Below are 24,382 nucleotides of genomic sequence, written 5' to 3' on the forward strand. Positions count from 1 at the left end.
GAGGCTGCAACCATCGTAAATACTGAGTCGGTTGCCAAGCATCCACATGGCAATTGTGTGAAGGTGGTGCGATGGTCATAACTTTGAGGGCAGATCACACGTCACTTTTTCTGAGGCAGCCATAATCTCAAACCGTTGTTAAATGAATGTTCCTAAATTGAGGGCAACCTGCAGTTGAAAGAGCCTCGGTGGCGCAGTGGTTAGAATGCAGTATTGCAAGCTACTTCTGCTGATTGCCAGCTGCCTGCAGTTCAATTCTCACCGGCTCAAGGTTGATTCAGCCTTCCATCCTTCCAAGGTCAGTAAAATGAGGACCCAGATTGTTGTGGGCAATAGGCTGTCTCTGCAAACTGCTTAGAGAGGGCTGTAAAGCACTGTGAAGCGGTATATAAGTCTATTGCTATTGCTACTCTTTGGTGTAAAAGACACCAGAAGCAAGGATAGTTGCAGAACTCTTCGGTTGTGCACATTTACATTGAGTGTTTGCAAAAGATCACAGATTCATAAGATTAACAAAGGAGCTTTAATATAGCCTGAAATTACTTTAAAGTAGATTTTTAAAAGCAGACTTTATGCACAACCCGGGGTCCTCCCCGACTCATGACTCCTGCTCATGGCAGTCACAACTGGGAGAGCCTTCCAGGCGGACTATTGTAATATACTCTACCTGGGACTGCCCTTGAAGAATATCTGGACATTTTAGTCACTGCAAAATGCAGCAGCATGAACAGTTATGTGTGTTTCTGATAAAGAACAAGTTATAGCTCTCAGCGTTCTAGAAATCCCCCCCTCCCCCCTCCAAATAAAAACTCCAAAACAAGCATCTTTCAAAGGTCTAATTACTAGGATAGGTAAACTGGCACATCTGGGAAAACCTGAATCTGAGAGGTCCAGGTTTTCCCTCAGTAAATCAACCCCCCCCAAACAGTCCCCTCAGTCGATCACATGCTCCAATCGCCAACCGTCCATCTGGAGACGACACTCCGACCACTCCTCCTCCATTTGCAGGATCGCCCTGATCTTGACTGACAGGAAGAATGCTATTAGGTCTAAAGACAACCCCTCTACTAAATCCCCCCTCCTACTTTCCCATATATGAGAAAGTGGCACCACGGAAGCTTCTGGGTTAATATGGCTTCCAAAGTTGACAATAGCTTTGCTGTGCGAGCTCCATTGGTTACCAATTTGCTTTGTAGCCCGGTTCAAGGTGCTCGTGTCGCCTTTTAAAGCAGTGGTGGAATTCAATTTTTTTTTACTATAGGTTCTGTGGGCGTGGCATGGTGGGCATGGCAGAGGAAGGATACTGCAAAATCCCCATTACCACCCCACCCTGGGGCCAGCCAAAGGTGGTATTTGCCGGTTCTCCAAACTACTCAAAATTTCGGCTACCGGTTTTCCAGAACCCATCAGAACCTGCTGAATAGCACCCCTGCTTTAAAGCCCTATATAGCATGGACTGGGACTGCATGTTTGAGGGTTCCATCACCTAGGGAGCTACATGTGGTGGGCCCTAGATGGCAGGGCCTTTTCCATTATGGCACCTGCATTGTCGAATCTTCTTCCTCCTGAGTTGAGATCAAGCTCATCACTCTTTCGAAAGTGCCTCAAGACCTAGTTATGTCAACAGGTATGGGAACCACAGGGGATGGGCAAAATGTGTGAGGTGGCTTCATTATTATTAACACCCTGCATCTATTATTTTCCTTTTTTGCTTGCCATTATAGTTTTTTAATACTTTTAATAATTATATATTTTGATAATTATATATAGGCAGTCGTCTAATTCAAAGGGAGCCCGTCCATTACAAACTGAACATATGTTAGATCAGGGCTGTCAAACTCTCAGCCCATGGGCCGGATGCGTCACGTGCTGGCCACGCCCAAGCCGTTTAGCAAAGGAGAAAAAAGTCACATGATGACGCGAGTTTGACGCCCCTGGGTTAGATAATGTACATCTCTCTTCCTATTCTACGATGCTATTTAAACCAGCCATTGTGATTTATTCCACAAACCATAATTAAGCAAACCATGATTTGTAACAATATGTCAACCCAGCCACTTTTGATTTTGGTTTGCCATACATAAAAGGATAGACCGATTTTTGCCAAACAGGTGGCCTTCACTTGTATTGGACTTCTATAATCCTTATCTCCTGGAATTACCTCTGTAAATCTGTCAATACTTTTATCACAGGGATTTTTTTCCCCCAAAGTGTGTGGAAAATATAAGAGAAAGTAAAGATTGTGCCACGGCAGTTTAGCTCCTCAGTCAAAAGATATTTGAAAGAAAAAAAATTGTGAACATTCAAAAAAAAAACACCATTGTCTGTAGGAAGTTAGCACTCACCCCTCTCCAAGGAAAATGAAATATTCTAGGAAATATTAAAAGGCAGACTATTATACTTCCTTGGATGAGAAATGGAGAAACATGTTTTTTTTAGGCAGGAAACAGACTCACTCTTAATAGCCCCCATCATCCTTAATAGTCCACAGCAGATGTTCACACTTAAGAGATAAAGAGATAGCTAGGTCTATTCATAGGCAAATGCCCTCACCCAAGGTCCAACAAAGGTAGGATTAGCCCTCTATCCATCTAGCAACAGAACTCACCACATGGCACCTGGGGAGATTGCCTCACCCAGTAAGGATCAACCAAGCTTGGGACTCAGGACAGTCTGCAAGAGTTGCCCCTGCATGGCCCCATGGGAGTCTGGCGATCAATCGGAGTGCAGGCTCAGGTTCAGGGCCCAATAGAAGGCATAAAACTAAGACAGTCTCAGAATCTTGGCCCTTTTCTGCTCAGGAACTTAAGCCATGTGATCCGGAGGTGGGTTTTAGCAGGTTCTGACCAGTTCTGGAGAACCAGTAGCGGAAATTTTGAGTAGTTTGGAGAACCGGTAGTAAAAATTCTGACTGGCCCCTCCCCCATCTATTCTCTGCCTCCCAAGTCCCAGCTGGTCAAGAGGAAATGGGGATTTTACAGTAACCTTCCCCTGGATTGGGGAGGGAATGGAGATTTTACAGTATCCTTCCCCTGCCACCAAGCTACACCACACCCACCAAGCCACGCCCACAGAACCGGTAGTGAAAAAATTTGAAACCCACCACTGATCTGATCCTGTCCGCCATTAAAACCATCTTTCCAAATAGTCTCCATGTTTCCAGTATCTTTTTCCGCACTTGGAACTGAACCCAGAAGGACATTTCTTCCAACAAGTCAAAAAAAAGTCGACATGACACCTACTATACAATAGTTCATCTTTGTATTTGTTTGCCTTCCTGATGAAATACGTCTTCCACATGACCCTGGGGAAGTTCTTAAGAGAATGCAATCCAATGTGACTCATACATCTTTCAATTTTTGCTTTCTATGGTTGTCTAGAAATAAACCCTTTGAGGACTGCATGCGTATCCATAGAAGGGAGAAAACGGTTCTGGGGGTGTGGCGTGGCTTGATGGGTGTGGCGTGGCTTGGTGGGCGTGGCAGGGGAAGGATACTGCAAAATCTCCATTCCCACCCCACTCTGGGGCAAGCCAGAGGTGGCATTTGCTGGTTCTCCGAACTACTCAAAATCTCCACTACTGGTTCTCCAGAACCTGTCAGAACCTGCCTGATTTCACTCCTGCCTGTGAGGCAGGTTGGGCTGAAAGGAAGGGACCTACCTGCCAGGTTATCTGGATGAGTTCCTGGTTAAGTGAAGTCTTGGAGAAGGCAATCCTGACACCTTCCCTATGCTTGCAGCTGAGAAACAAGCCAGATTGATCTTACGCTTTGGTTTCTAGATTAGAAAAAAAGGAAGAATCCGGTTATTAACACATTAGAAAAAAAGGAAGAATCCGGTTATTAACTGCTACAAGTCACTGCTGCATGATTTGCAGCCGTTTCAGAAACGGCTACAAGTCATGCAGAATAAATGAAGCTGCCACCTCAACCACAAGGGGAAAAAAAAGATTTGCATTGTGGTTTCTTTGTGTCGGTAAAAGGTAAAGGGGAAAGAGAGAGAGAACATTTGGTTAAAGAAGGGAGGGGTTATGTCCACGTGGGCTTTTCCAGGGTGATTCTATGAAATGAAAGTTACAACAAATTAGTAACTCGTGCAGTGAAAAAAAGAAGTGTTCCAAATATAGGATGTTTTGCGTAGTTGGGTTCTTGCTCACTAATGAAACCAGGGGTTGCTGAGCTTTGTCTCCCCTCCTCTCCTGCTTCTCCTCCTTTCCCAAGGCAGGAAAAGCAGAGGGGAAGACGAGAGAGGGGCAACTTTTCCAGACACCACAATCTGATGTCTCCCTGTTTTATCTCATGGGTGTGGCAGCTAAAAGCTTCCTCTGTTTCTATTCCATGGGAGAAGCGAGGGGGGAGGGAGACGGGGGGGGGGAAGGGGGCCGGAATAGTTTTTCAGCTGTCACCCTTGGATGATAAAAAACATGGAGGGAACACATCTCTTTGCAACTGGAGGCTCCAGTAGCCCAAAAGTCCATTTCTCCTCCATCACTTGCCCTCTGCTTTTCTTGCCATGGGAAAGGGGGTGATAGTGAGGTGAGGGTGTTAGAGAAGCAGTTCAGGGGAATTTAAAAAAAAAAAGGAGTGGGGGGGGGTTGGAAACCTCTCCTTTGCTTCCAGTTGTCTGATCCCACCGTAAAAGATCTGCTCCACAACGCTGTTCCCTCCAGATTAACTATCCCAATGTCGATCAGCTGGGTTGTTTTTCTGATATGGGTTTAAAGACCTTCTGCTCCACCGCTGCACATATATTATAAACTCCAATTGCTCAGCCTTGCGGATCAGCTGCTGCTGTGTGAGTGGTGCCATTTCCTTCACTTTTCTTTTCCCTCTCTTGTTCCCCAGAATAATGGGATTGGAGGGCTGATGGCTAAAACCAGGTGCTTATTTCTCCCCCTCCCACAGTTAATAATAACAGAGTTGGAAGGGACCTTGGAGGTCTTCTAGCCCCTGCCCAGGCAGGAAACCCTACACCACTTCAGACAAATGGTTATCCAACATTTTCTTAAAAATTTCCAGTTCTCTTGCCATCCTCCCCCAAGCTGGCGCTGACATCTCTGAGAAGTGCTTTTATAGGAGGTCAAAATTTGCAGGATAATCAGCACGCAAGCCCTATCTCTTACGGACTTTCTGTATGTGCAGACTCTCTCTGTGTGCCCATGTTGATGCATCTAAAAAAGCAGCAGGACTTGTATTGCAGTGGTCTGCCTTGCCTAGGTCTTCCAGTCCACAATTCCAGCACTGCCATTTTTAAATAAAATTTAAAAGGTCCATAGTCAATATCCCTAATCAAGGTTCAGACACATCGCAACACAGGTAGAAGAGAACTGTGCACAGTGCTGTGTAGAACAATCCCAGTACGCACCTTCTCCACACCAGTTTTGGTCTAGTGGTTAAGGCTAGAAACTGGGAGATCCTGAGTTCTAGTCTTTCCCTAGCAATGAAAGCCATCTGGGTAACTTTGGGCCAGTCATACTGTCTCAGTCCAAAGCCACCTCACAAGGTTGTTGTTGTGGGGAAAATAGGACTAGAAAAGTCTGTCAGACATGTTCACGTCCTTGAGTTATTTGTGAAAATAATAAAGGCGGGATACAAACTATTAAAAAAAAATTAAAATACTTTAACTCTACCCTCCTACACTTTACAAATCAATGTAGGCACAGGATTAATTCTTTGATGCTCACTTCTTACAACAGGTAAAAACCCTGAAATGGCATTCAGCTTTTGCCTCCCCCAAAACATCTGGCATTCATTAAGATTAGAGGCTATTTGCTTCCCCCGCAACTTCCCCCCCCCCCATGTCTGTTGAGCTACAGGCCAAGCTCCAAGCTCTGCTCACCAGCAGGATTGCAATTCAGCACTTTGGGGAAAGGATAAGCCAATTAGCCTTGGGGAAGGGGGTAGGAAGTGGGGAGTGGAAAAGTTTGCAGCCCCGGCATGATTCCCTGCAGGCAGCAATCCATCTTCACTTCACTCCTCTCTTACCTCCCAACTGTCCCTTTAAGTCACTGTTTCTTCAACTATTTTAACTGTCTATTTAACTGTATATATTTAACTGTATATTTAACTATATTAACTGTCAATGACTACTTCAGCTTCAACTACAACAATACAAACTTAAGATACAAACTTAGATACAAACTTAAGGTAAACCACTCCAAACTCCATTGCAGAAAATATGACTTCAGCAACAGAGTGGTCAATGCCTGGAATGCACTACCTGACTCTGTGGTTTCATCCCCAAACCCTCCAAATTTTAACCTAAGACTGGCTACTGTTGACCTCACCCCATTCCTAAGAGGTCTGTAAGGGGTGTGTATAAGAGCACCAACGTGCCTACCATCCCTGTCCTAATGTTTCTTCTATTTGTATCTATTTTATGTATCCAATCCATGTTTAGACTTATTACCTAATATGTTCTTGACAAATCAATCAATCAATAAATATTTTTTTTCTGTCAGGGCCTCTTTCTCCTTTTAAAAATTATGGAAGCAGCCAGAAGAGCTGTTGCTTGTATGGGTTATACAGGTAGTCCTTGAGCTATGACCATAATTGAGCCAAAAATTTATGTTGCTAAGTGAAACATTTGAACTTGTCTCATTTTACAACCTTTTTTGGCCACAGTTGTTAAGTGAATCATTGCATTTGTTAAGTTGGTAAGAGAATCTGGCTTCCCCATTGACTTTGCTTGTTAGGTCGCAAAAGCTGATCACGTAACTTTGGGACACTGCAATGGTCATAAATATGAACCAGTTGCCAAGCATCTGAATTTTGATCATATGACCATGGGGATGCTGCAACCGTTGTAAGTGTGAAAAACGGTCATAAGTAATTTTTTTTCAGTGCCATTGTAACTTTGAATGGTCACTAAATGAATTGTTGTAAGTCAAGGACTACCTGTATTGATTATACAGATATGAACACATAATGAGGATGCGTTGCTGCAGCTTCTCACTCGATTTTAAGATTCCGTTCTTTTTGGACAGACTGGTACATCATTTTGATTTCACGGAGCTCTCAGAGAATTTGGGGGCAACCCAAGGAGTCCTTGGACCATACTTTGAGAAACAAGAGAGAGAGAAAGAAAGAGACAGTGAGGGAGAGAGAGAGAGAGGGAGGCAGGGGTGAAATCCAGCAGATTCTGACAGGTTCTGGAAAACCGGTAGCAGAAATTTTGAGCAGTTTGGAGAACTGGCAAATGCCACTTCTGGATGGCCCCAGAGTGGGGTGGGAATGGAGATTTTGCAATATCCTTCCCCCAGGAGTAGGAAGGGAATAGAGATTTTTGCAGTATCCTTCCCCTGGAGTGGGGTGGGAATGGAGATTTTGCAGTATCCTTCCCCTGCCATGCCCACCAAGCCACACCATGCCCACCAAGCCATGCCCACAGAACCGGTAGGAAAAAAATTTGGATTTCACTACTGGAGGGAGGGAGGGAGGGAGAGAGAGAGAGAGAGAGAATAACACACCTCCACCTGTGTGTTCCTTTCCTTGCCATCTTGGCTGATTGTTAAGTGAATTTCAATGTAAATATGAACAAGTATTAAAATTATTTTAATACTTTAATGTGCTATCTTGTTGCCTTGACTTGATTGCAAGCCGGTGGGCAGCATTTAATATAATGTTTATATGGAGATGCTCAATCATCCAGGTCGTGCTTTTCCAGAAGGCAACTGGACTTTCTTGGTTTTTCCCTTATGCTCTATCAACTCTATAAACTGGTACTTCTCATTCAAGAAGCTCAGAACTGAAGAAGCTTCTTAAATCAGAAGCGAAACCCCCCCCCTCCAAAAAAAACCCACCCCAAAACCAAGAATGTCCAATTGCCTTTTGGAAAAGCACCTTCGGGACATTTCGTGTAATAAATAAAATAACATTTAAAAAAAATCTCTTCCCTTCTCCACGTCCCAAACGCTGCGCAACCACGTCAAAGGCAGCTCAAAAAAAAAAAACAACACCATACGGAGAAAACCACCTGGCACTTGAAGCTCTAATCTAGCAAGGCGGAATCGGCGCTTCTCCTGGCCTCGTAAAAAAAAAATATATATAGGAAGAGGAGGAGGAGGCGGCGGCGGCGCTTCCCAAGCGCAGTTAAGTTTCGCTTTCGAGTTCAGCTGCTTCGGCCGCAGGAAAGCAAAACTCAGCGGCGGGGCGGGGACAACGGCTGGTTGAAAAGGACGCGGGGAAGACGCTCGGCGGCTGATCGCGAAGGAGAGAAGCCGGGACGATCTGCAGACCCGATGCCTGCGGTAAGGCTCACCCCAATCTCTCCTCCTCTCTCCCCCCAATCTCTCCTCCTCTCTCCCCCCACATTGGTTTTCCACGCTTATCATCCCAGCCCTATGCGCATCATCCTGATCTATGGCATTAAAACCCTCCTCCCCTTGCTGGGTTTCTCCAGGTTTTTTTTGCAAGCCTTTTCTCCCAAAGATTTTGCAAGCCGAGGGAGATTTGGCTAAACCCCGATGTAGCTTAAGCCGCCGAACGAATTTAAGCGGACTCAGTTTGCCACTGAACTACGATGGACCCCGGTTGGTTTTATTGCGATATAAGGAAGGAAGGAAAATGAGGAAATTGGTTGTTAAACCACAGGTTGCACAACCTAAAATTCAGTAAACAGTGGAATAGTAAGAGAAATTACTGCATATTTTTATTTTTATTTTATTTATTTATTTTGTCAATCACATATAAGATAACAGGTAAAAGTATAACCCTAATTTGGATACATGAGAAGGGTAAGTAAAAAGGAATATTAGGACAGGGATGGTAGGCACTTGTTCACGTAAAATGAAGCAATAAAAAGAATATTCAAAGGAATAAAGTTAAAAGAATATAATGGCAGAGCGAAGACTCTAAGAATTTAAGATTTTTTTCCCCTTAAAGCTACAACTAAAAATTTAATAATTTTTTAAAAAAGTTTAAGTGACAGCAGAAGGAGAGTAGCTGCATAACTGCTAACAGCTGGAGAGACATCTGCAAGAAGGGCATTCAAATTATTTGAGGTCTGAGTTCTTGAATTCACCTCCCGGGAATAATTTGGGTCTAATCTCATAAACAGGATTGTGGAGAAGATAATGAATAAATGTCCTCTGTTTGACGGGAACAGAACAAGGATCTTGTTGGGCAGGGAGCTTCCGATGGAGGTGCGTTGAGGGCATGATCTGTAAGCAAAGGATATAAAAGTCCTTTTCAGTAACTGACTGGTAATATTAACCAGGTCCTGGGAGAGCGGCTCCAGTGTTTTTGTAGTGATGGTACCAAGGTGACCATCTGGGATGATTGCAACGTCTTTATTGGCATCCCTTTTAGTTTACCTAATATTGTGATGTCCAAACCTAGTTGGAGTAGCTCTTGACACTTTCTACGCTGGAGGCTAAGGAGAGAAAGGGTATATAGGCAGTTCCCAATTTACAGAATAAGAGTGTTGGAAGGAACCCTGGAGGTCTTCTAGTCCAACTCTCTGCTCAAGCAGGAAACTATTATGGTTGTCCAATCTCTTATAAACCTCCAGTGTTGGAGCACCCAGAAGATTGTAAAATTGGCACTGTTCGCTTAACAATTGCTTTGCTTAGCAAGTGAAATTCTAGTCCCAATTGTGTCCATAAATTGAGAACTACCTATATATAATTTGTGGACAGTTTGAATCACCCCAATGCACCCAGACTGGTGAAGATTTTATTAAATATTGATTGCAAAGCAGGCTAGGTCTCCACCTCTGTTTTATTCAGAACTATCAGCCTTCATGTTTATTCTCAAGTTAAAGCTGAAAAAAGTTAGTAAAAGGGATTCCCCCCCCCCTCCTGCCCTTTATCTTGGGAGCAAGATCTTCCTGTGTCTTTTGTTTTGTGGAGCTGCAAAGAAAACAGATTGCTTAAGTGATGTAGTTCAATTTTTGTGGGGTTACATGCACGAACTCGTTAGGCAGGCTCTGATCACCAGATCTGGTGGGTTAAAATGTGATGGACCGGTTACGGCTTCATATATTCAAAAGCCCACAAAATACGTATGAATTTTATCTGAATTTTTAAATGTACGGTTCTTATTTATTGTTTTAATGTTTTACGAGGTGTTTTAATTGCACGGCTGTAAACCGCCTAGAGTCGCCTCAGTGAGATGGGCAGCCTAGAATTCTAAAAATAAATAAACCATTCTAACAATAAACTTTATTTAGTCCGATGATTCTAAAGTTAGCTAGGGAATTGAAGACATTTCCCCTCTAGATACAAACCTGTTTTAGGAACAAAACCATGCATAAAATGCTATCTTCCTTGTCAACACTTTGCCGGGTTTTTTTGGTGCCTGCTCTGTTCCAAATTACAACAAAACGCTGCTGTTGTTGTGGGCTGTGACTGACTGTTGTTGTGTTGGCAAAGTGGTTTCTGCCCTAAGCCTGTCAATTTTCAGCACATGCCCAGCCAGGGAGGAAAACATTCCTGGCTGGGCATTTTGGGAGGTGGGGGAGGTGGAGTTTGCATCAGCAATTGGGAACATCTCATTTTAGGATTCTCCTTACTTTGTTTGTTTTTTCTACCTCTTTCCCCTCACCAGTTTAGTCATTTCTCATGGTAAGGTAAAGGTAAAGGTAAAGGTTCCCCTCACACATACGTCTAGTCGTTTCTGATTCTAGGAGGTGGTGCTCATCTCTGTCTCAAAGCAGAAGAGCCAACGCTGTCCGAGGACTGACTTATTTATTTATTTTGTCACAACATTATATACAAGCACATACATTGGAAGGAAACAATAGGACAGGAACGGTAGGCACTTTTGTGCACTTATGCACGCCCCTTATAGTCCTTTTAGGAATGGGGTGAGGTCAATGGTAGACCGTTTTTTGGTTAAAGCTTTTGGGAGTTTGAGAAGAGACCACAGAGTCAGGTAGTGTGTTCCAAGCATTAACAATTCTTGTTACAAAAGTCATATTTTCTGCAATCAAGATTGAAGCGGTTAACATTAAGTTTGAATCTATTGTTTGCTCTTGTATTATTGTGATTGAAGCTGAAGTAGTCTTTAACAGGAAGGACATTGTAATAGATGATTCTGTGTGTTAAACACAGGTCTTGTCGGAGTCGGCGGAGTTCTAAATTTTCTAATCCCAGGATTAACAACAACCACATATAATGATGCACTGAGCATGTTGGGATTAAAATGCTTACAAATATATAATTTAAGAGAAAGGAAGAGTTATATTAAAAATAGCCATTTTTTAAAAAACTAAAAATTTGTAGATTTTGTGAAAGGTTCTATCAGAAATCACAGGCTAAGCTGGAAATAGAAGAAAATAGATTTATAGTTGGAATCAGATATCAGGGCTTTGCAAAGGGAAATACTGCCTTCCTGGAAAAAAACACAATCACATGCAGTATTTGCATATTAATTTTATATGAGCACCCCCATGTGCTTAAAGCATTCTTTTTGGTCTTCAGATCTTAATATCCTGGACTAAACATAACACAGAAATAACACAAGGTTACAGACAAAGGTTATGCCCATGGCTTTGTGCATTTCCCCTAAAAAAACGGAATCTGAGAAAATTTAAAGGAATTAATGTAGAAAAACAACCTTCAAGTTTGTTATTATGCATTTTTTTCTACTTCCATAAATAATAAGCTAACGTAAAGGTTCCCCTCACACATATGTGCTAGTCGTTCCCTACTCTAGGGGGTGGTGCTCATCTCCATTTCAAAGCCAAAGAGCCAGTGCTGTCAGAAGACAACTTAGCCAGCATGACTAAACGCCAAAGGCCCATGAAATGCTGTTCCCGTCCCACCAAAGGTGGTCCCTATTTTTCTACTTGCATTTTTTACGTCCTTTCAAACTGCTAGGTTGGCAGAAGCTGGGACAAGTAACAGGACTTGTTACACGGCAGCACTAGGGATTCGAACCACTGAACTGCCGACCTTTTGATCAACAAGCTCAGAGTCTTAGCTAGTGAGCCACTGCATCCCTTATTATACATTCTCATTATTATACATTCTCATAGTAATGTATAATAAAGAAACATGGAGGAAGGCACTGGGACAGAATGAGAAACTAGCAGGGTAGGTCCCTTAAAGAAGGAGAAATGAAATGTCCCAAACGCTGCGCAACCACGTGTTTAGCTGTTAAACGAGGGGTGAAATGCTCCCGGTTCGGACTGGATCGGGCAATCCGGTAGCGATGGTGGCGGGTGGCTCGGAAAATCGGTAGCAAAAATCCCTGCCCTCCCCCACCCATGTCCAGCTGAGCCGCATGATCACTAGAGGTTTTTTTTTACTTTTAAAAGCATTTTTTCGGCCGAAGAAAAAATGCTTGTAAAAGTAAAAAAAAAAGCTTTTGATGATCAGGCTCAGCTGGGTGCTAGCCAAAAAACGGGGTGGGGGCGGTCCGTTTTTCCTCCCAGCAGGCTTCCCTGAAGTTTCCCTGAAGCCTGCTAGGAGGAAAAACGGACCTCCCCCTCCTTTTTTTTGGTTTGCCTAGCAGAGCCTGCTGGAAGGAAAAACGGGATGTGGGGGTTTTTTCATTTTTGAGAGAGAGAGAGAGAAAGAAAGGAAGGAAGGAAGGAGGAGAGGGAGGAGGGAGTACAAACCTGGCACTAGATGCAGCTTCAGAGGATAATCCAGGGCTGGAAGGGATCTGGAGGTCATCTAGTCCAACCCTGCTCCAGCAGGACATTTCTAGTGAGTTTCTGTCTTTTGATCCCTCAGTCACATAGCCATGCCCACCCAGTCACATGACCCACCCACCAAGCCACGCCTACCAAGCCACGCCCACAGAACCGGTAGCAAAAAAAAAGTAGATTTCACCCCTGTGTTAAACCTCTACCGTGAACTAAAATGTTTGAAACTGACCAATACAGGGAAATTTACAAATTGGAGCAATACTCCAATTCACTCCCCCCCCCCGCCCCTATTTTCTGGATGTTGATATGAGGAAAAGCATAGCTATGACATCTAAAGGTGAAGATAGATTGCTGAAAGCTATTGAATTGGAGTAGTGTATGAACAAGTTTCCGGTTCTTCTTCAAATAGTGATGTGGCGATTTCAGAACCTTGTTTGAGAGAATAAGCCCCGAAGAACCTCTTCTCTTTCCCCAAATAAACTGGAGGATCTCTGCTGCCTTCTAGTGCTGGTTACAATTCATCAAAGTTGGGAGGCCAGGAAAATAACTGGTACAGAAAGAACTTGGAGCAGAGTGTGGTCAGAGAAGACCACTGAACCAGATCTCATCACCCCATGATAATGAGTCACTGTCACTACAGATTTTACACATTCTGAAGCTCTGGAGTGAAAGAAGGTTAGTTTAAAGGGAAAGAGATGACTTTAAAATTACCATATTTTTTAGAGTATAAGACGCATCTTTTCCCCCCAAAAAAGAGGGTGAAAATATGGGGTAAGTCTTATACTCTGAATGTAGCCCCACCCAGCTTCTCAAACGGAGATGTCAGAGGCTGAAAAAAGCATCAGAAATGAAGCTTCAAAAAAAAAGTCCCCAAACAGAGCTTCAGAGGCTTTTTTTCTGAAGCTGTTTCGGAAAAACAGCTTCAGAAGCAGAAAAAAGTTCTTTTCTGAAACAGTTTCAGAGGCAGAAAAAAAAAGCAAAACCAAGTAAGGCACAGAGCTCACAACCAAGGAACCTGTTGCTAAAATTCACCTTTGGGAACAGCTGATACGGGAGTATTCTGGGAGGCCAATCCACCTGCCAATCAGCTTTTTTCTTATTTTCCTCCCCAAAAACTAAGGTGTGTCTTACTCTGAAAAATAAAGTAATAACCAATTGTTTCCACTCATAGACTGAGATAGAAAAGAAGATTGGCATTGCCAGAGCATGATGGCATTATGGTGACATACAAGTCAAGATGGGGCCTTAATATAGTTGCATATTATGATCTTCAAGTCAAGGTGAAATATAAACAGCAAAATACAATAAAAGAGCCAGTTTGGTCTAGTGCAGGTATCTGCAAACTAGGCTCTTTTAAGACTTGTGGACTTCAACTCTGGTCTAGTGATTAAGGCAACCGAGCTAGAAACTAGGAGTTCTAGCTCCTCCTTAGACAGTGGTGAAATCCAAATTTTTTTACTATTGGTTCTGTGGGCGTGGTTTTGTGGGCATGGTGTGGGTCGGTGGGCGTGGCAGGATACTGCAAACTCTCCATTCCCACCCCACCCTGGGGCCAGCCAGAGGTGATATTTGCCAGTTCTCCGAACGACTCAAAATTTCCGCTACCAGTTCTCCAGAACCTGCTGGATTTCACCCCTGTCCTTATACATAAAAGCTGGCTGAGTAACTTTGGGCCAGTCATTCTGTCTCATCCCAACCAACCAAGGTTGTTGTTGTGAGGAAAATTGGAGTAAGGAGGAATATTAGGTATGTTTGCAGCCTTTTGTTCTTAAAAAAACATATAGGTGGGATATAAATAAATAAATAGGCATTTTAAAAAGCAATATTACAGTAGCTGCAGATCTTGAAGGATTCCCCCTAACTGAGCAATTGGACCTGGTTAGAACTTGAACGGGAGGCTGCTAGAAAATACCAGGTCTGTTAGCTGGATTGAGCAGTCAAGAAAGTTACTGGGAAAAAGCTGTGGTGAATAGATTGCCTTTTGCTGCAAAGGAAATGACATAAATACAGGTAGTCCTTGATGAAGTACGGTAATTGAGGTGGGGGTTTTTTTTGGTTGCCAAGCAATGTAGTTGGAAAATGTGATATTGCAATCCTGGCTGCCCCCATTGCTTGCATTACGGGTACTTACGGGACCGCCTGCTGTTTCCACATGCCTCCCACTGACCCGTACGCTCTCACAGAGAGGGTCTTCTCAGGGTGCCGTCCGCCAAGCAGTGTCGGCTGGCGGCCCCCAGGGGAAGGTCCTTCTCTGTGAGAGCACCTACTCTCTGGAACGAACTTCCCCCCGGTTTACGCCAATTGCCTGACCTTCGGACCTTCCGCCGGGAACTGAAAACTTATTTATTTATACAAGCGGGACTGGCCTGATTTTTAAATTCTAAATTTTAAATTTTAAACTTTTAATGGTAATTTTATTGGATATTTTATATGGTCAATTGGACGGTTTTAATTTCGGCCTTTTATTGAATAAGCTTTTTAATTGTTATTTTAATATGTATATTAACTGTTTTAAATGAAGGCTGTACACCGCCCTGAGTCCTTCGGGAGAAGGGCGGTATAAAAATTTGATTAATAAATAAATAAATAAAATAAAATTAAGCAACTTGCCTGCCAGCCTTCAAAAAGCAAAGTCAGTGTGGAAGTTGGAAAGGATTTGCAAGTTCCTGGTGATTCTGCATTCAGAACCAACCACAAGGTTTGTTTGATTCTGTTATTACTGCTACGGGGTGGAGTAAGGTTAAAGTGCGAATTTTTAACTATATTTTTAATGTATGCTGCCTTAGAGTCACTTCTGAGTGGCGCAGCTATTTAAATTTGATTAATAAATACATACCACCCATTCAAGGCTGTGGTAGCCTTGAACAGTCTCTGACAAATGGTCATTAACCAAGGACTACTTGCAGTGGTGGGATTCAGCCAGTTCGCACCACTTCGGGAGAACCGGTTGTTAAATTTCTGAGCAGTTTGGCAAACTGGTTGTGGAAGAAATCATTAGGGCAGAGAACCAGTTGTTAAATTACTTGAATCCCATCACTGACTACTTGTATATCCTCAAGTTCAATTCAAAAGAGATTTTCTTTTTAAAGTTATTTTAAGGAGCGGGGGGGGGGGGGGAAGTCCCATTGTTCTTTGGATCATGCTAACCAAGTGGCATTCTTAAGATCATTCTCAAGCAGCTCAGGTACAAATGTTAATAGTCTGTTCTTTTTTCTATTTATTTACAAATCTTCTGATTTCACTGGGATTTATATGTAGGATGAAGCTTTCCTTCTGTATGGTAACTCTGTCTAGATTCTGGCTTTAAAGCAAGATATTTGGGTGCATTTGGAAAGGAAGCAAGTGGACAAAACGGTCTCTATCCAACCGGTACAAAACTAGCCTGGTTAGCAAAGATGTGTAAGGATATGTCCGCAAAATGTTGGAAATGTCATCAGAAACCTTGTTCGTACTATCATATGTGGTGGACATGCCCAAAAGCAAAAAAAATCTGGACAAAAGTACATACATGGTTGGAAAAAATGACAAAACAACATATTGAGTTGAAACCAGAAATATTCTTGTTGGGCATTTTACCGGACAAGTACAATAAAGGGAATGCATATCTGATTTCACATGTATTGACTGCAGCTAGAATCGTATTTGCACAACAATGGAAAAGTCAAGAGATCCCAGCAAATGAAAACGTGATTTTAAAAAAATTAGAATGTACAGAAATGGATAGGCTAACGCTTACAACACTTACAATTAAGGAAAAGAAAGAAACTGAATACTTTTTGACCTGGACCTGGTTAGCTGACAAAAACAGCAGTTAGAAACAGGGAAATATAAGGGAAGGATCAATGATATAAGGGAGATATGTTAAAATGGTTAAGTAAACATCGTTCGCATCATCATTATTAATATTAATATTATAATCGATACTAATGTAATGAACACTATTGTAAATATTTTGATTACTATTTCCTAAAACTATTTGTACCCAGACAACACACTGTTTAATTGAAAATGGAATTTTTATATGTTATAAAATAAAAAACTTGAGAGAAAAGCCTGGTTTTGAGAAAGGAGATGCTAAAAATGTTTTATGAGACATGTACCACGTGTGTATGCTGGTTAATGTAGTTGAGAACAGAAAAATCATTTTTCCATTAGCTATACCATATCATGTATGCCTTGACATACAAGGATATTCTTTGTCCCTTTGATTTATTCCTCTCTGCATGAAAAGGAGCGACAAACCACTTTTATCCAGGAAGGAATGGGCGTTTGACTTAACATCATTGGCTGCCTCTCCCTCTCCATTTTACAGCTTTTGTGAGGCCACAGATGTTCCACGATCCAAGAGGAAAACATGATGCAGAAAATGGCTGCCCACCTTGCTTCTTTCGGTATCGAGAGGCCAAGGGTTGTGTGGTTGCTACAGCTACACTTGAGAGATGAAAATTCTTCCAGCTGCCTCAATTATGAAAGTCACTGCTATTTCAGCAAGGCTATTGAATGAGAAGCAGGATAGGGTCAGAAAAGTCAATATCTCCCACCGACCCGTACGCTCACACAGAGAGGGGCTTCTCAGGGTGCCGTCCGCCAAGCAATGTCGGCTGGCGGCCCCCAGGGGAAGGTCCTTCTCTGTGGGGGCTCCTACCCTCTGGAACGAACTTCCCCCTGGATTACGCCAACTGCCTGACCTTTGGACCTTCCGCCGCGAGCTGAAGACCTGTTTATTCATCCGTGCGGGACTGGCTTCGTGATTTTTAAAATGTTATAATTTTATAATTTTTAGAGAGTCTAATTTTTAATAGGATGTTGTTTTATATCTCAGCCTATATATAATAAGTTTTTTAATCTTGGTTTTATTTGTATATTGTTCTATTTTATTATGGCTGTGAACCGCCCTGAGTCCTTCGGGAGAAGGGCGGTATAAAAATCTAATTAATAAATAAATAAATAATAAATAAATAAATAAAAGATGGCACTCACAATGCTATGACTGAATCTCTGACCATATTTATGTGCATCACATGTTTGAAAAAGGGACACGGTGGCTTAGTGGCTAAGATGCTGAGCTTGTCGATTGAAAGGTCGGCAGTTCAGCGGTTCGAATCCCTAGTGCCGTGTAACAGGGTGAGCTCCCATTACTTGTCCCAGCTTCTGCCAGTTGAGCAGTTCGAAAGCACGTAAAAAATGCAAGTAGAAAAATAGGGACCACCTTTGGTGGGAAGGTAACAGCGTTCTGTGCACCTTTGGCATTGAGTCATGCTGGCCACATGACCACGGAGACGTCTTCGGACAGTGCTGGCTCTTCGGCTTTGAAACGGAGATGAGCACCGCCCCCTAGAGTCGGGAACAACTAGCACATATGTGCGAGGGGAACCTTTACCTTTACCATGTTTGATAGGTGGAGCTTTGTACCAGTGGGCACTACCTTGACTGTTCTTACTCTACTTTGCAGATGCAAAGATTGAAAATTCCCATTTCCTCCTTTTTTAACTCCTTCCGTATCTCTTCTAGAGATAGTAAAGTGACATTCTGGCTGTGCTATTTCAATTTTTAAAAAGGGGGAATTACAGGTAGTTCCCCACTTACAAATGTAATCGAGCCTGAAATTATAGTCATTGGGTCATCATGTGACCGAATCCGATTTTATGACATTTTTTGCAATGGTTGTTAAGTGAATGTAGCAGTTGTTAAGTGAATCCATTATACCAAATGGGTGTTTTCTGGTAAAAACTGGAAGTAAATGGCAGAAGTCGATAAAAGTCAAAAATGTCACTTGAATGCTGCAAAGGGCCATAAAAATGAATAGTTCTCAAGTGCCCAAAATACAAGCATGTGCCTGCAGGTGTGTGTGTGCGCACGCAGTCATCTTAACTTTGGAATGGGATCCTTTTAGGGGGGTCTGTCATAAATCGAGGACTACCTGTATGGGACTGCTCTTCTTTCCTATCATGTCTGCTTTGTCTTTAGATTCCTTTTGAGGACTAGAAGATTGTTGTGTCCTCTTCTCTTCTTGCTGGAGGAGCTCTTTCCAGGCTCTTTGTATTTTTATTTAAACCATTTCTTCTTTTTGCTCTCAAATACCTTTCCTTGACAGAATTGAGATTGATTCTGATGATCACCTCCTTCCCTTGTCTTCTTTCCTAAACTGTTATCTTGCCTTTCTTTAAGGAGAAAACATACATCACGCTCTTCCTGTTTCCCCCACAAACAACAATCCTGTGAGGTAGGCTGGCCTGAGAAAAACTGTCCCCAAATAATTTCAGCGGGTGAGAGTAAACTAGGACCTGTGTGTTCTGAGGCCCAGTCTGATATCTCTTTAACAACCACACTATACAACTCTGGCAATTTCCCTGTAATTTGAACATTAATTAATTTACATTGATTTATTATATTTAATTTTAATTAATTTGTGTTGTAATTTTGACAAGGGTGCTATCTGTGAATTTTGAACCGGACTGTTGGAATCTCTTCTTTTCAGAAAAAAAAAGCACTCGGTCATCTAAGGAAAGTTGTAGAACAGAGGTGGAGAACGATTCATGATTTGTGGACTTCAACTCTAGAATTCCTGAGCCAGCTATTGTTCCCCATCCCTATTGTAGAAGATTGCTGGGTAGGGAAGATCTTTACAGGTTTTATTGTTTTATTTTATATTATTTCTATCCTACCTTTGTTATTTTTCATAAAGTCAAGGCAACAAACATACAGTATTCTTTCCTCTTCCCCACAAAAACATCCCTGTGAGGTGGATTGGGCTGAAAAAGAGAGATATTGCCCAAGGTCCCCCAGCTGCTTTCATTGCCTAAGGTGGGATTAAGAACGCGCGATCTCCCAGTTTCTAGCCTGCTGCCTTAATTACTAGAAAAGTGATGGCGAACATTTTCGGCTTCGAGTGCCGAAAAGGTCGCATGGAAATATCACGTGCATCTGTGCGTGCTCGTCAGGGCTACGCTCCAGAAAAGCGTGGTTCCAAGTTCTCATGCGCATGCGCGCCCAACAATCAGCTGGCCGGTGCACATGCGCAGGCCAGTTTTTGGCACTGCTGTGCGCGCGAAGGGATCGCGCTCCAGAAAAGTTTTGAGTTTTGGCACGCATGCTTACCCGACAATTAGCTGGCCAGTGCGCATGCACACACCAGTTTTTGGCACCGCTGCATGTGCGGAGGACAAGTGATTGTCACGCGCGCATGCGCCCCAGAAACCCAGAAGACAATCAGGCAAGGCTGTGCGTGCCGGGCGACATGGCTTCGCGTGCCACTTTGGGCACACATGCCATAGGTTCACCATCACGGTACTAGACAAAGACTGGCTGTCCTTTTCTCATTTAAATTATTCAGTAGTTTTGTAACTGAAAATCCATCAAAGACCTGGTACTGGATGCTACTAAGTGGGGATCAGGCTTTGCTAAGCCTTCATTTGCTTTATTGAAATCGAGAGGTTTTTTTTCCTTGTAAAAAGTTTTTTTTTCTTTCCTTATACACATATTGTAAATGTACATTTTCTTATTCATAGATAATCAAACACATTCTCTCTAAAGAAAGCACAAAAATAAAACATTTTAATTGCATTTGGAGTTGCTTTTCTACCCTTTCTTTCCCTCCGTTTTACAACAAATCTTCTTCTCCTCTTTTCCCTCCCTCCTTCCTCTCCTACCTTCTTCCTCCTCCTCTCCCTCCTCATACCTATTTTCCTTTCCTCTCCCCACTTCTCTCCTCTTTCCCTCCTTTCTCACCTTCTCTCCTACTCTTATCCCCTGACTTATCTTCCTCTCCTTCTCCTTCCCTTCACCCCTCTCTCTCCTTCGCCTCCTCTATTTTACCCTCTATTCCTCTCTCCTTTTCTTCTTTGTTGTATGATATTTCCCTTGTTTGGTAGTTGAGCAATTCCAAGAAGAAGTCGAGAGTTGCAGGCTCTGTAACTAGGTTATGTGTTTTGTAAACAGCAAACCTTCATGGGTCAGAAATCTGGGCATCCCAAGGAAAAAAGATCTCCCAAGTTGTATGGTTATCAGATTTTAGCACCAGAAGAACACGAAGAAAGCAACGAGAAAGAAAACAACAAGGATTTGGAAAAGATTAGCAAGCAGTTTGATGAACTCCTTGGAATGGCAGACTCAAGAAATGGTAACTGGTTGTTTCTGATTTGTGCTTTATTTATTTATCTGACTTTTTATTTGTGTGCGCTGCTGCTGCTGTCATTTTGTCATAGGAAAATGCAATATAAAACAAACTCAATAGTGAAAGTAAAAACTTGACAACGCTACTAGAAAAGGGAGAAAATAAAAGATAGCAAGGAGATTTAAATCGGAGAAAGGCTTTGGAAAAACCAAAGTTTCAAGCTTCAGGAGCTTGTAAAAAAGCAATGAAGAGACATCCAGCTTGATAGCCTCCCTACTAGGTCCAATTGGTTGGGGTGCAGCAGGCTGCAAACGGCAATCCAAAATGTATCTGGATGCCAAATCATGAGGGGCTTTATAGGTCAAACCAGCACTTTTAATAGGACTTGGAATCCAACCGGCAAACAATTCAGGGTCCACAAACCTGGTGTAACCTGCTTCCAGTGTCAGAATAGAATAGAATAGAATTCTTCATTGGCCAAGTGTGGTTGGAAACACAAGGAATTTGTCTTTGGTGCATACACTCTCAGTGTACATTAAAAAAAAAGATACATTCGTCAAGAATCATAAGGTACAACACTTAATGATAGTCATAGGGAAACAGTCAATATAAATCTTAAAGATACCAGAGCCTATAAGTGCAGCTGCTGTAATTGGTTGCAATGTTGGAATAGTCTTTAAGGACAGCCCCAAGTAGAGCGTATTACAGTAGTCTGTATGCAGGGAATGGAGGCATAAGTTATCATGGACAATTTCTATTGCCTGTCATCCTGTTGTGACCCAGGCCCAAGTAGATAGTAGGAAACTCAGTCAGTGAAAAAACCAACAAACTTTATTCGAACAGCTGAGAATTACTTCATTCCCAGCGTCGTCCAACTCAAATTTATTTATTTTATTTATTTATTTTATTAGATTTTTATACCGCCCTTCTCCCGAAGGACTCAGGGCGGTGTACAGCCAAATAAAAACAATACAATATACAAATTAAAAACAAACTTAAAACAAACATATTTCATAAATGGCCAAAATTTAAAAACAATCAATTTAAAACCCTTAAAATTTATAAATAACCCCAATTAAAATTATTTAATAAACTTTTAAGCCAGTCCCATTTGAATAAATAAATGCGTTTTCAGCTCACGGCGAAAGGTCCGGCAATTGGCGCAAACCAGGGGGAAGTTCGTTCCAAAGAGTAGGAGCTCCGACAGAGAAGGCCCTTCCCCTGGGGGCCGCCAGCCGACATTGCTTGGCGGACGGCACCCTGAGAAGACCTTCTCTGTGTGAGCGTACGGGTCGGTGGGAGGCATAAGGTAACAGCAGGCGATCCCGTAAGTACCCGGGCCCTAAGCCATGGAGCGCTTTAAAGGTGGTAACCAAAACTTAAAGCGCACCCGAAAGACCACAGGAAGCCAGTGCAGACTGTGCAGGAGTGGTGTTACATGGGAGCAACGTGTGGCTCCCTCTATTACCCGCGCAGCTGCAATCTGAACTAACTGGAGCCTCCGGGTGCACTTCAAGGGTAGCCCCATGTAGAGAGCATTGCAATAGTCCAAGCGAGAGGTGACAAGAGTGTGAGTGACCGTGCATAAGGCATCCTGGTCAAGGAAGGGGCGCAACTGGCGGACCAAGCGAACTTGGTAAAAGGCTCTCCTGGAGACGGCCGTCAAATGATCTTCAAACGACAGCCATCCATCCAGGAGAACACCCAAGTTGCGCACCCTTTTCATTGGGGCCAATGACTCGCTCCCAACAGTCAGCTGCAATTGCAGCTGACTGTACCGGGATGCCGGCATCCACAGCCACTCCGTCTTGGAGGGATTGACCTGTTTCTCCCCATCCAGACCCGTACGGCTTCCAAGCACCGGGACAGCACTTCGACAGATTCGTTGGGGTGGCCCGGGGTGAAAAGTACAGCTGCGTGTCATCAGCGTACATATGGTAACTCACCCCATTAAAACAAATTAAAGGAATTAAAACAAATTCCTCCCAACACAAATTACTCAGTCCTATAGCAAACCTCGGTCCAATTAGGCAAACTGCCAAAGGCCTTTCTTGGCAAATGTTCAAAAGTCACAAAAATAAACGCAAGACATAGACAAAACAGAAGACGAAGCTACCAACGTTGTTTTCCGGCAAAACCCAAACGCCGTTGCTGGTCTGTTTTAAGCCTTATGGGAGGGGCCAATCATCTCTTGGCCCTACTCCCGAGTCGTCCTCTTTGCTTGAGTTGCTCTTGCCTTCTGGCAGCTCTTTTCGTGCGTGCGTTAGGAACAGGCTCCTCCTGTTCCTCTGCATCACTACTGTCAGTCTCTGGAGGCTCTGGAGTCCGCACCTCACTCCCCGATGGCCCTGGCCTCACCTCAGCCTCATCGCTATCCAACTCCGTTGCCAGGTCCACAGGCTGCTGGCGAACCGCATACTTTTCCTCTATGGTTGCCTATTACTACTGCAACTCCTTAGGTAAGGAAGCCTATACATAATTTTTCACTCAATCCTTCATAAGCAAAACCAAACCTCTTATTATAATAGTTTTAGTAGGATACCACATTTTATAGCGCTATAATTTTGTAAGCTGCAACTCTACCACCTTTAAAGCGCTCCATGGCTTAGGACCGGGCTATCTACGGGACCGTCTACTGCCGGCCTCTATCTCCCATCGTCCGGTGCGTTCCCACAGAGAGGGACTCCTCAGGGTGCCGTCAGCCAAACAGGGTCGACTGGTGGCCCCCAGGGGGAGGGCCTTCTCTGTGGGGGCTCCGACCCTGTGGAACGAACTTCCCCTCGGACTTCGACTACTACCTGACCTTAGGACCTTTCGCCGCGAACTTAAAACCTATTTATTTCGTATGGCTGGACTAGCTTGATTTTTATCTTTAGATTTTAATTGAATTTGATGGGTTTTTAAATTTTTGTAATTTTATGGGGGGGTAAGTTATTTTAATACTTGGGCCAATTTAAATCAGTTTTTTAAGGGTTGTTTTAACTATTGTGTATATTTGTATTTTATCTGCCTGTTCACCGCCCTGAGTCCTTCGGGAGAAGGGCGGTATACAAATTAAAATATTCATTCATTCATATTCATTCATTCCTACTCTGGGGACAGAGAGTTTTGATTTCGTATTTCTCTTTCTGGCACTTGGAGAAAGTTGCCTCCCCAGGGTCGAAAGTCCAGAGGCATAAGACTTGAAAATAGTACGGGTTGTGGAAGGGTTTACATTTACCATAAAACTAATGGGAAGAATTTGGAATTCAGTGCTCCTTTCTCCAAATGGGAAAATCCTGCACATTTCCCCCCCCCCCTTCCACTTCCAGTATAAGCCTCCTATTGCTCCTGCGGTCCCCAAATTTGGAGCTCTCTGAAAAAATAGGTAGCATTAGATATCTGCAATATCTTTCTCCTTCCTTTTTGTCCAAGCCACAAAACTAATCTTGTGTAGTTTCTTCTCCGGTAATATTGAATTGCAAACTAGGGCATACAAAACTTTTGCCAGACCAGTTCTTGAATACAGCTCATCTGTCTGGAACCCACACTGCATATCAGACATTAATACAATTGAACGGGTCCAGAGATATTTCACAAGAAGAGTTCTCCACTCCTCTGCTCGCAACAAAATGTCTTATGCCAGCAGACTCGAAATTTTGGGCTTAGACAACTTAGAACTTCGCCGTCTTC

At 43.0% G+C, this 24,382-nt stretch overlaps 1 protein-coding gene across 4 annotated transcripts in view; it reads left to right on the plus strand.

The window, feature by feature from the left end:
• Positions 1-8,116: 8,116 nt before the first annotated feature.
• Positions 8,117-24,382, plus strand: part of USP18 (ubiquitin specific peptidase 18) — a 31,229-nt gene continuing 14,963 nt past the window's right edge. For 2 of the 4 annotated variants that reach the window (XM_058191323.1, XM_058191325.1), the window contains exons 1-3: positions 8,117-8,248; positions 19,076-19,207; positions 20,536-20,716. In XM_058191323.1, the coding sequence (XP_058047306.1) occupies positions 8,240-8,248; positions 19,076-19,207; positions 20,536-20,716 (322 nt within the window). In that variant the 5' untranslated portion in view covers positions 8,117-8,239. Of the gene's footprint in view, positions 8,249-19,075; positions 19,227-20,535; positions 20,717-24,382 lie in introns of those variants that run through there. The other 2 variants (XM_058191324.1, XM_058191326.1) reach the window with 2 other exon arrangements.

The sequence above is a fragment of the Ahaetulla prasina genome, chromosome 7 (genome assembly GCF_028640845.1).
Source record: "Ahaetulla prasina isolate Xishuangbanna chromosome 7, ASM2864084v1, whole genome shotgun sequence".
Lineage (NCBI taxonomy): Eukaryota > Metazoa > Chordata > Lepidosauria > Squamata > Colubridae > Ahaetulla > Ahaetulla prasina.